This window comes from Arvicola amphibius, chromosome 7 (assembly GCF_903992535.2).
Source record: "Arvicola amphibius chromosome 7, mArvAmp1.2, whole genome shotgun sequence".
NCBI classification, from domain to species: domain Eukaryota; kingdom Metazoa; phylum Chordata; class Mammalia; order Rodentia; family Cricetidae; genus Arvicola; species Arvicola amphibius.
Window position 1 is genome coordinate 89,720,790 of NC_052053.1, and position 15,225 is coordinate 89,736,014.

At 39.6% G+C, this 15,225-nt stretch overlaps 1 protein-coding gene across 1 annotated transcript in view; it reads right to left on the reverse strand.

Moving 5' to 3' along the window:
* The window catches only part of Nrxn3 (neurexin 3), a 1,492,393-nt gene that overhangs the window by 160,302 nt on the left and 1,316,866 nt on the right, over nt 1-15,225 (reverse strand). Inside the window, 1 exon segment of the mRNA XM_038336206.1 lies at nt 9,563-9,734. Coding sequence (XP_038192134.1) covers nt 9,563-9,734 — 172 coding nt within the window.

A 15,225-nucleotide genomic window follows, 5' to 3' on the forward strand; every position in this document is an offset into this window, starting at 1 on the left:
GTCACATGAGGTAGTTGGGTTAGTAGTCCTCGATAATCATAAATCCCAGAACTCTTATTTACAATTGAACTATAACTTCTGAGATAGCAGGCTCTCCAACCTACACCACAGACTAAACTTAGATTTACAGCTTCATAGTGCTTGATGATTGCTCTAACCTCGAGCACCCTGTGAATTATAATGTTGGCATTATAATAGCAGTAAGCTGCTATTAACATTTATATGTCGTGTGATATGTATAACTGTAAAGTCCCATCAAATGTGATCCTCCCACATGTTTAATCTTTAAAGCACTATTTCTAAGATGTGATTTACTAAGTATAAGCATAATAGGCGGGAATGAAGAAATGTTGGTGCTACCAAGATGGCTCAGTTGGTTCACGGAGCAAAGAAATTTGTTACCAAACTCGACAAATTTAGTTATAATTTGGGAATCCCACACAATAGAAAGGGAAAACCAACAATTGTAAATTATATGTTTATACACATATAAATACACAAATTTTTTTGAAAAAAAATAATTTCCCTTATATTTCTCATCAAAAATATCCAGAAGTAATCCTCAAATTACACAGAAGAAAGAAGATGAGAATGCCTCACTGATGAAAGGTACCAAGCCACATGGCTAACACAGACAAGAACTATGGGCTAATATAAGTTATAAGCGTTATGAGAAGCCTGAGCCAGTAGGCCAACCAGTTTTATAGTTAATGTAGACCTCTGTGTGTTTTCTTGGGACTGAACGGCTGCAGGACTGGACAGGAGAGAAACCTCTGTCAACATATGCTTTTTAATTTATAAAATTCTACCTTCTCTAAGTCCCATGGCAGCTTACTAAGAATGAGGACTACATAAGCCAAACCCAGACTGAGCTGTTTATACTATGAAGTTCAATAGGAGTATGTAGCAAAATTACTCTTTTCCTGTTCACAAATTAATTGGGTATAAATAATGTCTATAGTTACTGTAATTGCTACCATATTATCTGATATAAATCTTCATTATTATAACAAGCTCTGTTGTGTGTGTTATTTAATTCCTATATAAATAACCTTGAGTTATATACTAGCTTAATGCCTTGGGGCAAATTCCCATATACCAAATCTTCATGAATTCCTTTTGCCTTGATATCAAATGTTTTAGAATCCATATCATGTCCTTCTTTATATCTAATATTATATATATATATATATATATATATATATATATATATATATTCTTTTTGTCTTTTTTGTTGTTTTGTTTTTCAAGACAAGGTTTCTTTGTAGCTTTGGTCTTGTGCGTGATTACACTTAATTTTAGCATTAGCAGGCATCTGCACTTTACCTTGAAATGCTTATCATCTACTAAGGGACATTTACAGGGAGGAAAAAGGCTCTAGGCATGATAGAAATAATTGCATTTAACTTGCAAGATGCATGGCTATTTATCTTGTGACTGGAAATTTACTAAGGAGAAAGGTTTGTCTGATAAAACAAAACATAAAGAAAAATATATGAAGCATCCTTTCTCCACTTCCCATCCCTCAAGCAAGACCATCAAGCAGTAAAAAAAGACTTCCATTTAATAAAGCTCCTTTTGCCTGTTTAGATGTGGAGGTAGAAGGTTTAAAGGGATCCTAAAAAGAAAAGAGGCTTCCAAAGCCCAACAAATGCCACTTAAGATATGGATAAAGGCAAAACACCCATGGATCCAAAGAAGTGGTGTTTCTAGACAGGGCAGCAATTGGAGATTTAGCTTCATAAAATAATTCCAGGGATTACCTTTACAGAAAAAATTATAATTTGAATATCTTAGTTAAAGCCAAAATTTCTAAATAAGCCATAAAATGGAGTGCTTTACAGGCACAAAGGCTCAGGTTGTGTACCAGCATCTCCAAGGGCAAATCAAACTTAAACTCTCTAGGGTGTTTCCTAATCCACAAAGCAAAAACAAACCCCACATGCAACTTTCAGGGTATTTCAAGGTCAAGCGATTTGTTTTGTCTGTGAATGTGGAGTTAATGGCAAGAATGATCTTGTCTACAGTTTGGTGTGGCCATCATCTACTCCATTTTGCCTCTTTGAAACAAACCCTTCACTATGGGACTCTTTTTACAATTCTAGGTTTCTGAAGAAAGGGAGCACAAGCAAGATGGAACCTTGCTTCTTTGTCAATTCTCCACCTTTCTGAGTAAACATCAATGCGTAAGATTTTTCTCAAACAAGCAAACAAAATTATCAAGAACTCCAGCGTAAGGATTGGGAGACCAATACAGCCATGTAACCTTAGAACTACAGACTGTCTTTCCTGCCCTTGAGATATGCTGGGGTGAGTGTGGCACAGAAATTGTGGGAGTAAATCAACTAACCTGGGGTCATAGGGGCACTAGGAGAATGAACTGACAACCAGGAAGCCTGCATGGGACTGATCTAGGACCTCTGCATGTAAGTCACAGTTATGTAGCCTGGTCTTCCTGTGATACTCCTAACAGTGGGAATAGCAGCTGTCTTTAGTCTTTGGCTGGTTTTTGAGATTCTATTTTTCATACTGGGTTGCCTTGCTCAGCCTTAATACAAGGGGAGAGGGGAGATGTTAAGTCTTACTGTGACTTGATATGCCATGTTTTGTTCTATACATAAGAAGCCAGCCTTATTCTGAAGAGAAATGGAGGAGGAGTGAATGGGTGGAGGGGCAGAGGTGAGGTGCAGGGTGAGGGGCTGGGAGGAGAGGAGAGAGGGGAGACTGCCGCAGGGATGAAAATAAATATTAAGGACATTATACTCAGCTGTGTCAAACAAGGGAGAAACAATACTGAGGTGCCAGCTGCAAGTACAGTTATCTTCCTTGAGTGTTTAACTGGGGCTAAAGAACACTGGGGGTAGACCAGCCATCTCCGCCCACAATCTCGAGTTTACAGATAAAATAACATGGTTTCGTTTTGTTTTTTTGTTTTTATGGTCAGGGTTGCTGATGGATTTGCTCCATAATCATGTTGTCAGAGAATACAAATACAGCTTAATAAAGGGTATACTGTCACTTCTGCTTAAGAAACACATCACTGGCAGCACTCCTTTTGAAATTTCCCAAATTGCATGTCAGTCTGAGCCATCATTTATTTTTAATGGGAGAAGATGAACAACCATGGGCCCGGGGCACAAAGAAAAATCTCAGTGATGGGAACTTACTCAAGGTGATAAGAGGTGAGGGAAGAGGAAGTGGGTCTTTGTCAAAGCACATAGTCAGATTCCGGAACTCCACATTTAGTCACCATCCTCTCTTGCCTTTCCACAACTCCCTGAGTCACACTGAGCTATTGTCCCTGTGGCTGCAGCATATTAGATAGTGCTGAAGGAACGTGGAGCAAATGGGTATTATTCTATTGATGACACAACGGGGACTTTGACAGCAGAAAAAGGCAAAAGGAAATAATACATAATGTATTGTGTCCTCTATTGTTTGATGGGAGCTAATGAACTACAAAAATTAAATGAACAACATGTATTCGAAATATTTAGTGCCAGGGCATAATTTACAACAAAATAAAAACCGCAGAACCTCAGTAATACCAGCCCCATCACATATACTGAGTGGCTACACGTGCTATACGGCGGTCATCTTAGACAATACTAATAGGAAGTCTGAAGGATGAAAAAAATGGGTTTAGATTCCTAATATCAGTGATTATCAAAGATATCTGCATCGAAACCTCTCAACGCCTAGCCCAGTGTGTCACAATTTTTGAATGTGAATCTTGTTATAATGTAAAGTCTAGGCATGGACCCTGAACGTTGGCATTTTAATGGATACGAAGATCATCAGCATCAGCTACCACATTTAGACGTGAGACTGGTGTCTGAGTACTGGCATTTCAGTGTCATTTCCACGGGACTTTGTTGTAGTTTACCATTTAAATGATCACATAGGTGTTTGATCCGTTTGCCACCCAAGACTAAGTAAAGGGTGTTAAAGTTACTTTGACAAAAGAAACACAAATCTTGTGGCTCTTAACTCAGACTTACAAACTTGAGAAGAATATTCCGCAGTGCAAATATTTAGAAAGTATTGGTCTGATTGATTTATTGATATATTTCCTGCCTGTTTAAGGGATTTACTTATGAGAACATTTTTAAACATAGCAAAGAATGTTCAAACACATTAATTAAATGAGCTTTCCTCTAGCTGCCTTTTATCTCCGCAGTCTTGAATCCAAGTTCAAATACAGCTTTCCCTCTTGATTGTGTTTGTGCTTTTTTCTTCCTTTTGTAGGACTTTCCTATCTCTGCTTGCCTCCTGTTGAACTGAAAGGAACACAAACGCTGAACGGATGAGTGAGCAGTGAGATGAGGCTTGCATTAGTGCAGGCTTCCAATCTCGCAAGGCCTGGCATGTTTGTAAGAAAAGCCAAGGAATGAAAACCCCCTGGCTAGGAATTAATGAAAACCTAAGGCCTAAGAAATTTCGGTATCTTATCGACGGTTTATTTATAGTCTTCGTTTTTAACTCTTCCGTGTCTCAGTAGCTTGGCATGAAGTATATATGTGCAAAATCTCTTGTCTCCCATCATGTCCTCTAAACTACACAGAATGGCAAGTAATGGAAATAAATTTTAAGGCACTGTTATTAATTTAATGATTTTATTTTATTTTTTTTTTTTGTCATTGATGGTTTTACTCTGAAGTGAAGACATTTGATATGGTGGAAACCTGTTACTGGCTCACAACAGGCAGAAATCACAGAGGCTATTCAACTTCTTACGATGTTCCCGAGAGCATACCACTGCACCAGCCATAATACATGGCAGAATCACTTAGCCCAGACTGTGACTAGTACCAAGGTACTGAACCTGCTCCAGGCGTGGATTTCTGTTTCAGGGAATGTTTTATTTATACATCACCAAGACATTGAAGTTATCAATGAAGTAAGAACTCAGAAACAGTCCAATGGGCAGGATGTCTGAGGTGGTGCTGTACGAGGATCCATTAGGAATCTCGAGTCTGTCCTCGTGCTGTTGAGACACTGGACAGGTTCTTTAGCCTCTCAGAGTTTGCCATGCTATAGATGAACGCCTCCCCAAAGGTCTACATGCTAAAGGCTTGGTTTCCTGGATGGCATTATTAGAAGCTGCTGTGCACTTACTTATCATCAGTGTGTCCTTTTGGCAGGGTTTTAGACCAATGTGTTACTTCTCTGTTTCCTGGATAATGGGGTGAAATTTCTTCCACCATGTGTACTTTCACCAGAGACTCAGAAACAAATGAGTCTGCTCAATGTTGGACTGAAAAAATCCCAGAATTGTGAACCAAAGCAAATTTTTCTCACTTACAAGTTGGTAAAGTTAATTGCTTCAGATATTGAATACAACCTCCTGATGCATCAGCTTAAGCACACTTTTTTCTCGGTGTTGATTAATCGTCTCAGGTATTTGAGGAGATTCAAAGAAAACTGACTACGAGAATGATGATAAGAATTTCAGTTGAGAGTACCTCAATTGACTTGATATGCAATATCAATGGGAAAAAAAATCTATGAGGCCTAGCTCTCCTTAAAAAGCTCTTGGGTGGTAAGATAGGGGTCCTATGCATTTGGAACTCCTTATCATTCCTCATTTCTCAAAGGGCTGGCTTTCACCTGAAAAGTTCTTAGGGTACCATGACCAGGATCCGGACAGTCCTGGTGGTATAATGGCCCCCCACTCACCGTGAAGAGTAAATCGTGAACAATCCTATTCAGCTGAGCCTCACAGGGGGCCCAGAGCTAGGGTGAAAATTAATTCCCCACGTTCAGCTCACCTTTCACCTCCCCTCCCTTGTCCTCACCATTGCATTGTGTAGAGAGAGCAATCAGAGGCTTTATGAGGCGTATTTGTCGGTGCCTGGATGATAGCTCTGAGCTGATTCTCTTTTTATTTCCCTCTTCTCTTCCTTAGCCTTTCTATTTTCAGGCTCAAAGGAAGAAGTCACTTTGGAGTTCAATCCCCCAGAATCAAGTGACAGAAGATCCCAATTGCGATAGAACTATTTCCATCCTGGCTACTCACTGATTCACAAAGAACCAAGGCTGCCTGTTCTGGGCCCAGCTGGGCTCTCAATATTTCACAGTAGGATGTTTCTGTAAGGCCAAGCAGATGCCTGTAAATGACTGTGGAAAGATTCAAGAGATGACCCATTCATCCTGCTTTTCAGTTGGCCCCTTTGGAAGTGTTGAGCAGGAGTGACTCACAAGAGTGTGCCCTCGGAATGAAGCAACTGCAGTGACTAATTGGGAGGAGCTACTCTACATTAAAGAACAGCCCCCTTAAAGTACCCATTACTCTCAATGGCCCACAAGAGCACCCTGCTGTCACAGGGAGGACAACTTGGGCTCACTGCGTTAATATTTGTTTCCTTCCTTAAATGTAAATTTTCTCCCCCACTTTTCTTGACAACTACCTTTGTGTGGCTACTAAAACTAATCTTTATGGTGAGATGCTCCTGAACTTTCTTGATAGCTGCTAGTCATTTGCCATTGTCAATATAAAATAATGATTTGGGAAAAAAGAGGACATGTCAATTTACTTTATTTTATTTTATTTTTGGAGAAATTATGTCAAGATTAGATAGATTGGTGACTTTGCTGCTTTCTTGGACACAGAGACCATAGTGGCTCCACGTTTAAAATAAGCTAAACTTTTTTAATATTATGGCAATTATTCCTTAAGTTTAGTTAAATGCAGTCTTTCAATATCATAAGAGGAAAATTAAGATATTCAAGGTCCATGAGACTGTTAGGAAGTCTTATAAGACTTCTGAAATATAATATGCCTGTAAAGAAAGAAATTGATCTAGGGAGATCCACATTTATGGTTATGTCTTTTAAAAATCATCTCATCATCACTGTGGGGGTCCAGATAAAAAACCGGATATAATTGGGAAGAGGATAACCTGGTCTTGATTTTGTCCTTCAGTTACTATGTAATCTTAGGCTGGCAACAGAACCTGCCTGGGTGTATTATTTTGATTTGAACGTGAGAATAGAAATATCTAGTTTACCCAACTCATAGGCTAGCAAATAGTCAAAATGAAGCCTTTGTAAAGTGAGCATGTCTAGTGATGTAGCTGTCATTTATTGTCTGCTTACATGATCCTCTAGCCTTTTGTTGAGATTTCACATGTGTTCTCACTGAACCTGCACATGACTCTAAAAGTATCATTACATCTATATCATCAGGATTGCAAACCAGAGGGGTGGTGAGTCTCAGTGCCTTGTGGAAAGTCTGGAACTAGATAACCAGCAAAATAAATACAAGGGGAAATAAATGAGAAGTTCTGAAGAAGGAATCTGATGCATTCCCAACACTAAAGTAATCATCAGAGGAGAAAAATCAGAACTACTAGAAATTCTTACCCTTATTTCATGGTTCACTGTTATTTTATCTTGAATTATATGTGGGGAAAGGCACCAAATATTTCAATACTTAGGGCATTTCAAGGTCTTAATCCAGTTGCCTGAGACATACAACTGATAAAATAGAAAAAGTTCTCAACTCATCAGGTGTCTCTGAGGCACATACTCCTAACTGCAAGGCTCTACCCTGCCCAACAATAAGAACATTTATTACAGCTGCATGAGAGTTACCAGTGATGCTAACAGTCGGAAGGGAAAGTTCTGCCATTAAAGAGAGGTTTATCCCACTCTGAAAGCCTACGGGAGGCAACGCATAATTTAGAGCTCATGACACAGAGGGAGAGGTGTGCAGCAAGGGTCACTGGTGTTCTTAGGTATCTGTGACTTTAAGATGACCACCCCAATGTTTTCTCATTGCTGGCCACACATGTGAGGATTCTCCATTGACTCTGAGCAAGGAGTTAACATCAACTGAGGAATCTTTGACGTTCTTCCCAGAGATGCAGCAAACCTCACAGCAGCAATTTTAGTGCCAATAGTAATATGCATAGAGAAAGGAAGATGGAGTTTTTTTCTATGAGCAAATAAATGAACAGCCTTTAAGGTCTCTGGTATTTTACTTCCTCTTCCCTCCTCTTTTTACCATCACATTTCCCAGGGTTTAAGCAAGAAACACTTAATAAAGTCTATTCGTGTCCAGGGAATGTGGATGTTGACAAAAGGTTGCAGCATCTCCTAGCACCTCTGGTTCTTTCAGAGGATCAAAGATAACTTCAGGAGGTTAAATTTTGTGACAATCTAAAAAATCCTAACAGAACTCCATCACTGGCTGAGCTGGCTGTTGGGGAAATCCAGGATGACAGATATGTGAGTAGATAGGGTAATTGATTAATTGGTATGTTTATTGCTTCAGTGCCTTGGGACAATTGCTTCCATAATTCTTAAACCAGGAATGAGGAGAATCTGGATATTAAAGAAGAACCAAGCAGCACACACTATCGATTGGCTTTTAAAATGTAACACTGATTTAAAGCATGAAACCTCAATCGTTGCCTTTAAGCGATTGAGAAAATTATCTTGGGCCACAAGTATACAAGTTTATGGTGAATATTTTTTTCAGGCCTGATAATTATTAACTAAAATGCCCAGAATCCTGAAAATGTAATTTAAGCTTCATTATCAGTGTGCTCATCTTGGTGTTGAAGAAGTGAGAGAACACAGACAAAAATGGGGGAAATCGGAGCATCATACGGTGAGTTAGACACGCATCTTGTTCACAGTAGTGAAAGGTGCCATCTCCTAAGCTATTTTCTGTCATCTGTCCATTAGGTTGCAACGCAATTATGGAGTAAAAGCCCCTCGCTGGGTATTTTCCCTTCTCTTTTTAGGACTTCCATGGCCAGGGCTCAGGATTCCTGGTAGGAGACTCGAAAGATGAGAGAGGAAGCTAAGGGACTATTTGAACGAGTTTCTCTAAAGAAGCAACCTTCTTTCTCCCAGCCCTTGGTTTGCCATCTGGTTCTGGGATTTTGCTGCTGCACACTCCAGGACTGTGAAATTCAAATGCATGATTAGCCCCTCTGTCTCCCATGCCAGCGTGCTTCCTAGAAAAATCACTACTAGGACCAGACTCTAAAGAGCAACACAGGCTTTGTGTGAGCGAGAGAAAATCACTTGGCAAATTCAAATAAATATAAAAAACTCTACCCTTGATTTTTCTCATTGTTCCCCTGAGTTAATGCTCATGAATTCAAGTTTAATAAACTTGCTGCTCTATTTTCTCTGCCACCTCTTGCCATTTGTCCCTGAAATCATACCTAACTATATAGTACCACATAGACCAGATATCTCATCCATTATCTTTTGATTATCAACAATCCCCCAGAACAAGGGTGATGTCCCTTTCTTCCACTAGAAACCTTATACTATTTACCTTCAATATGAACCAGTCAGGCAGCATTGCTTTAAGGTTTGCAAATCAAAATGTTCAGTGCATAGTCAGTAAGTCTCCAGAAGCCACTTACACTGCCCTAATCTTAAAAAAAAAAAAAAAAAAAAAAAAAAAAAAAAAAAATTTCTCAGACAAAAGGCATTGACATATTCTTTGCCTATAAACTGGCAACAGTCATGAGAAAAGATGTCATGGCTGTCATAGGTATCAGAGGTGATTTGGGGAGGCCAAAAGAGAAGATGTTACCTGTAGGATAATGTTCATTCACTGGCCAGTTGTCCACCTGAAGTGTGGCGTTGCCGCCATTTCTGGTAAAGCGCACCACGTGATATTTGCCGTCATTGACAGGGGTTCTCTCTTCTTTGATGGAGATGTCCACAGTGCCGATATTGAAGACAACTCCAATTTTCCCTTGTTCCTGTAATAAAGAAATACAAAGGGCATGATTGTCACTGACTGCAGGGTTTACTCCCTTTAAAGTTGATCCTCCAACTAGCAATAAACTTGTAGGTGCCCGGAGGGAGCTGTCAGTATGAAGCTAATAATAGTATCCTATATTTCTCCATGGGCTTTCATCCTGAACATAAAAAAAAAAAATAGTATAAAGCCACCCAAATTGTTCTCACTGCCTGAACAGTACAAGTTACAGCATTCAATAACCGTCGGTGAATATTGATGTTAGTGTGGCAGAAATCTCGACAGTGAAGCACTCTATTGTAAACATCATTTCTGAGAGAGGGATTGGGTCTTTCTTTTAAGTTAGTAGAATTATTTCATAATTAAGATTCAGGATTAAAGAAAAACTATGAGCCTGCCTTCCCATTTGGGGATATTCAAGGTAAAGGGGAGGGGTACCAAAATGTTAGAAGACAATGACTGAGAAATTGATATCATAGACCAGTTACCTTGATGTTTTCTGTGGCTCCGAGTCACACTCAAAAGGTACTTTGCACAATGGGAAATGAAATTGTGCAGGAGTTTTCAGAACTGGTGACTATCAGTCTTCCCAGATTTGTAGCCCTATTGTTCAGTTAATCTAGAGATAAAATATATTCTGGAGCCTTTGCTACACAGCAGAAGGTACCATTGGTAGTTCAAACTGACTTTGGAGGCATAGAAATTGCAATGGATTCTAGAAGACAGACATTATGGCAATGAATAAGAAGATGATGGAGATGCTGGGGGTGGAGATGAGATCATCCGCCTCCGGAAAAAATGCCCGGAAATGCTGAACTATACGTCACAATGCTATTAGAACTCTTTCTCTTACAGCCTAATAATTGGTTGTGACTAAGAGTTGGTATTGGAATTGGTATTCACAATGAAACAAAATGAAAGTGGCCTTCCTGGTCAGATACAATCAGCTTCTTTTAGCCTCCTGGAAGAACAAGTCAGCTCGGGAGAGTATCAGCATGGATGGAGCAAGAGAGAAGGGCGAATATTTTTTCTTCATATTTTTTCTTCGTCTCTCTAGTTGTCTGGCTTATTGGCACTAGGCTGGGCACTTGGTAATAATAAAATTTAGTTGTCATTCTGATATTTAAAAATCTGAGTCACAGGATTTCTTCATCACTACATGTCATTTATTTGTTTTTGTTCCTTCCTATGGAGATACATCTCATACCTGATTAAGTAAATGGCCAGTACCCAAGGGTCTTGATTTTAAAAGGGGATAAAACAGATGGACTGATGAATCATGTTGTCAGAACTCAGAAAAGCAGACCCAGAGTAGACATGGCTTCTTTTGTGCCCACAGAGTTTGTTGCAGGGCACAAATGATTGCCTGCATTTCTAATTTTGTAAACCTTGTAAAAAGTGTTCCAGTGTCTTCCCACATGACGACTAAACAGACTCATTTCTGTTTATTGGTATCAGTGTGATCTTGGATTTGTTTTGGTTTGTTTCATCTCTCTATTTAAAGAACGTACTTAGCCCTGGGAATTATGGATGTAATGGTCAATATGATAGTGTCTTTATTACAGTGTTCATGCTCATAATGAATAATATTATGAGAGAGTTCAACTTTTTTTCTTTGATCCTCAGGGAATTTGGCAATAACCTAACACATTTGTTCTGTCTTGGAGAGGTGGCATTCATTATTCATTTCTTTAAGGATGTGGGAAAGAATGGGTAGGTGGGTGTTCATGTCCTCATAGAGAAACAAGCAAGGGTATAAAAGCCTGAATCACCACATATTTACAGGATGACAGAACTGGAGGAGTTAAAAAGCCACAACTTCAGAAGCCATTGCTCCTCTGCCCACCCTACATGTGTGGGCTGTTTATTGAGTTGTGGTTCTTCAATCCCGTATGCGTGGAAAAGCCTGCTGGTGATTCAGCTCAGCTGTGAGTCACTAATTAATTATGGCTAGAGAGCAGTGTTAGCCTTCTAAAGGGAATGGAGACCTCAGTGCTCTGCAGCTTTCAATGACAGTGGGGGCAAAGGACAGTTCTGGCTCACGGAGTTCGTTGATCGGCAAGATAGATTCTTGGGCAGCTTTTCTGCAAGATCCATAATAGATTCAGGACAAGAAAAGATTTAATCTCTGCCAGAATAAATATTTGGTCCTTATCTTAGGTGCCACACATTTGCCATTAGAGTCGGGACGTTCAAAGGATCTTAATCCTGTCAGCACATTGCCAAATCCAGTGTAGCCCCTATCCCAGATTGTTTCTCTTTGCTTCCACAGTGGTAAATGTGGCTGTGCTAGACCTCAGATGCGGTCTCTTTATTCGCAGTAATAAGATTTCATTACCATCATTTCCTTGTCATTTGTCATGGGACCACAGTGGCATTATAATCCATGGCTAACTGCTTTGTTGCAGTTCATTAGAAGTCACGGAAGCCTTGTGGCAAATACCCATATAGTTGCCCAGGCTTGAATCGATCATAGCAGCTGCCATGAAAATAACCTCCTGTGGTTCACACGTCTACAGGATGAAAGACGTGAAGGAAAAACACATTAGCTTCACGTCATCTCCCACACCCCCCACACCCTGGCCTTGTGGCAACTTACTTAACTAATCTGAACCCATTTTTTTTTTAAATAATACACTGTGGGACAAGATACCACTTTCACATTCTTCAAAGGACTATTATAATGAAATAATACGGTTTATGTGATGAACGCCGCTGTAGTTGGCTTTCTCTTTTACTAATATGTATATGTGCATATGTGTGTTTGCAGGTGTGTATGCACAGTGTAGAAGCTGGAAGACAGCCTCAGCTATTCTCTCTGACACAGAGCCTCTCAGTGGCCTGAAGCTTACCAATTAGGCTAGACTGGCTGGACAGTGTGCTCCAGAGGTCTTCCTCCCACTCACTGTAGTACAGATACATGCCATCATGCCTGCCGTTACTTTTTTTAAATGTGGGTGCAAGTGATTATGGCAACTGCTCTACAAACTGAGCCATCCTATCATCCCCACCTAATAGCATTTTCTGAGTTAAAAATATATAAAAATATGAGATAGATGAAAATGGGGGGGGGGACTGTGTAGTCATTTTCCCATAAAAAAATGACCTGTCATTATTAGTGAATTTAATTAGTTTAGTAGGATGATCATGCGTGGGTTTTAGCACAGTACAATAAAATACCACCTCTAATTTATTAATAATAATAAAACTGCATGGCCTTTGCAGTTTACTTATAAAAGGGCATGTGATGAGAGGGAGGGGCAAATTGTTATCCCCGAAGCCTGCTGTGTGGATTACATGTGAAGCATCTGCCACACGGCGACGCATACTTCCAGGCTGCAATATGCCACTCCTTTCTCCTCTCATTAGTGTAATTGAAAGTAGTAGGGTGAGCTAAGGCCCGCTTGCTTTGGCAGGCATTGCCATCAAGCTCTATTGTGAAAATAAATATAAATTTTTGCAAACAGAACTCTTTTTCAGGGTTGATTTCCTGTCACAATTTTGTAGTTGCTGTCTTGCCACATTTTTGGCACCTTTTATAAGCCTTTTGAACACAAGAAAATGTAGTTGCAGAAACAATGTGGCTATAAATTTTAATAACTCCATAGCCTTTACCACTAAAGCTGGTACCACGGCAATCGGTTCAATCTGTGTTCTTTCTTGATGTTAAAAACAAAGACAAGTGGTAAATCAGAAGACATTACCAATCATCTTCAAGTGCATTCAAGAGGAAACCTGAATGGTACAGAAACATCTGCTTTCCATAGTTAGTAAGTCATTCCTTATCAATAATGACTATTTATGAGCCCACCTGGTTCTTCAAATGAGCCTAGATTCAGCTACCTGATCCTCAATCAGTCACATTATGATTAATATGGCCTACATAACCCCAGAGATGCTATAAGCTCTAGGGTGAGGACTTAGGAGCAGAAATATACAGGGACAAAAGACAATTTTCAGGAATGAAGGAGGAGCTCCCCAATGACCATCTCTTCATTTCTTCCACAATGCCTCTGGGGAAGGCAACATGCACCATCCCCTACTTCAGAACATTGCAGCTGACAGAAACAAAACAGCGCTTCTCAAACGTAAGCCCAGGAGATGTTCACTGGAAACAGCTCTCGATGGTGCCGCAGTTCGACTTCTCACAAAATTGTCTGTTCAGTAATAGACAATAACACAATAAAGCCATGTGTAAATGATGCTTCTGTGCCTATGCACAAGACCTTGGAAATATTCCAGTCCACTTTCTACTAAAAAAAAATAGTTAATGGTACTATTCTCTCCATTCTTCCAATTCTCCTAATTAGAGGCTCACAGTAAGAACAACCTTTTGCATTCTTTTGTGATGGACAGGCCCAGGAGTTCAGGGTCAAGTAATTGTCATTGTTCAATCACATATATACTTTCTGGGATGTGACTTGTCAGTGCCCTCCCAGTGCTGTGAATCACTGTCCCCAGAAAATTCTTAGTAGTGGTTGCTTTGTCACTTTGGGTCGCTGAGTGAGGGTGGTAGCAAATTAACTTACAATGGACATGGCTGAGGAACATTGCTTGTGTGCTTTGAGTACAGAGTGTTCTAACCTACCACTGCTGCATGACAGTCACATCCTGAATACTCAGTGTATATTTTTAAATAGGATTGTCTTATAATTTCTCATAATTACCCACTACTGAATATATGTTGAGGGCCAGACTCTAAGTGTGTTTGACTTGAACTTAGGGGTTCTCCACGGAGGCACATTTCTATCCCGTGTATTGCATGTTGCAGTCCAGGGTTAGTCATGCCTCCTCATGACAGCAGTGTGCTCTGTGGGGAATGAATCTGGGTGATAGAGTCAATGCGCAAGTATCACACGGTGGGCTTACACTGTCTGATACAGAATTGATGCTCACTAAGTGACACAATGTCACGTAACTACATGTCTACACATTATCTCTGTTGACTAAAATGTCACTCTATAATGTGTCACCATATTTATATCAAAAGTTATTCTCTCTGTATCAGCCTACACTTCATGTCCACTTCAGACCCAGCCATGCCACCTAACTTTTGTATTCAAGGAGCCTAGTAATTAAGGTTCTTTGAATATAAAAAATTTGCCAGAGCTCAGTACATGATTATTAGATGAGTGATGAATTGAACTGTGTGGTTGTGAATTTTAAAAAGAGTGTCTTTGCCACTGGAGTCTAAACAGATTTTTTTTATAGTATTAGTAAAAATAGATCATTATAAATACGTTCAGATTTCATACAATAAAAGCAAAACATATAGTTTCATTTTGCTTTATAAATGCAATGTGCAAACACATAAGATTATAGGGCATAACTTATCTTGCTCACTAGATGATTTCAATTAGGGGGGCATTCCTTAACTTTCTTAGAAATAAAATTTTCTGCAGTCAGTAGAACACAGTTTGAACATTTTGGGGCCTGTCATTTGTCTTTCTAGGAAGATCATTACCTTAATTTTTAAATGAGATGACCACCTT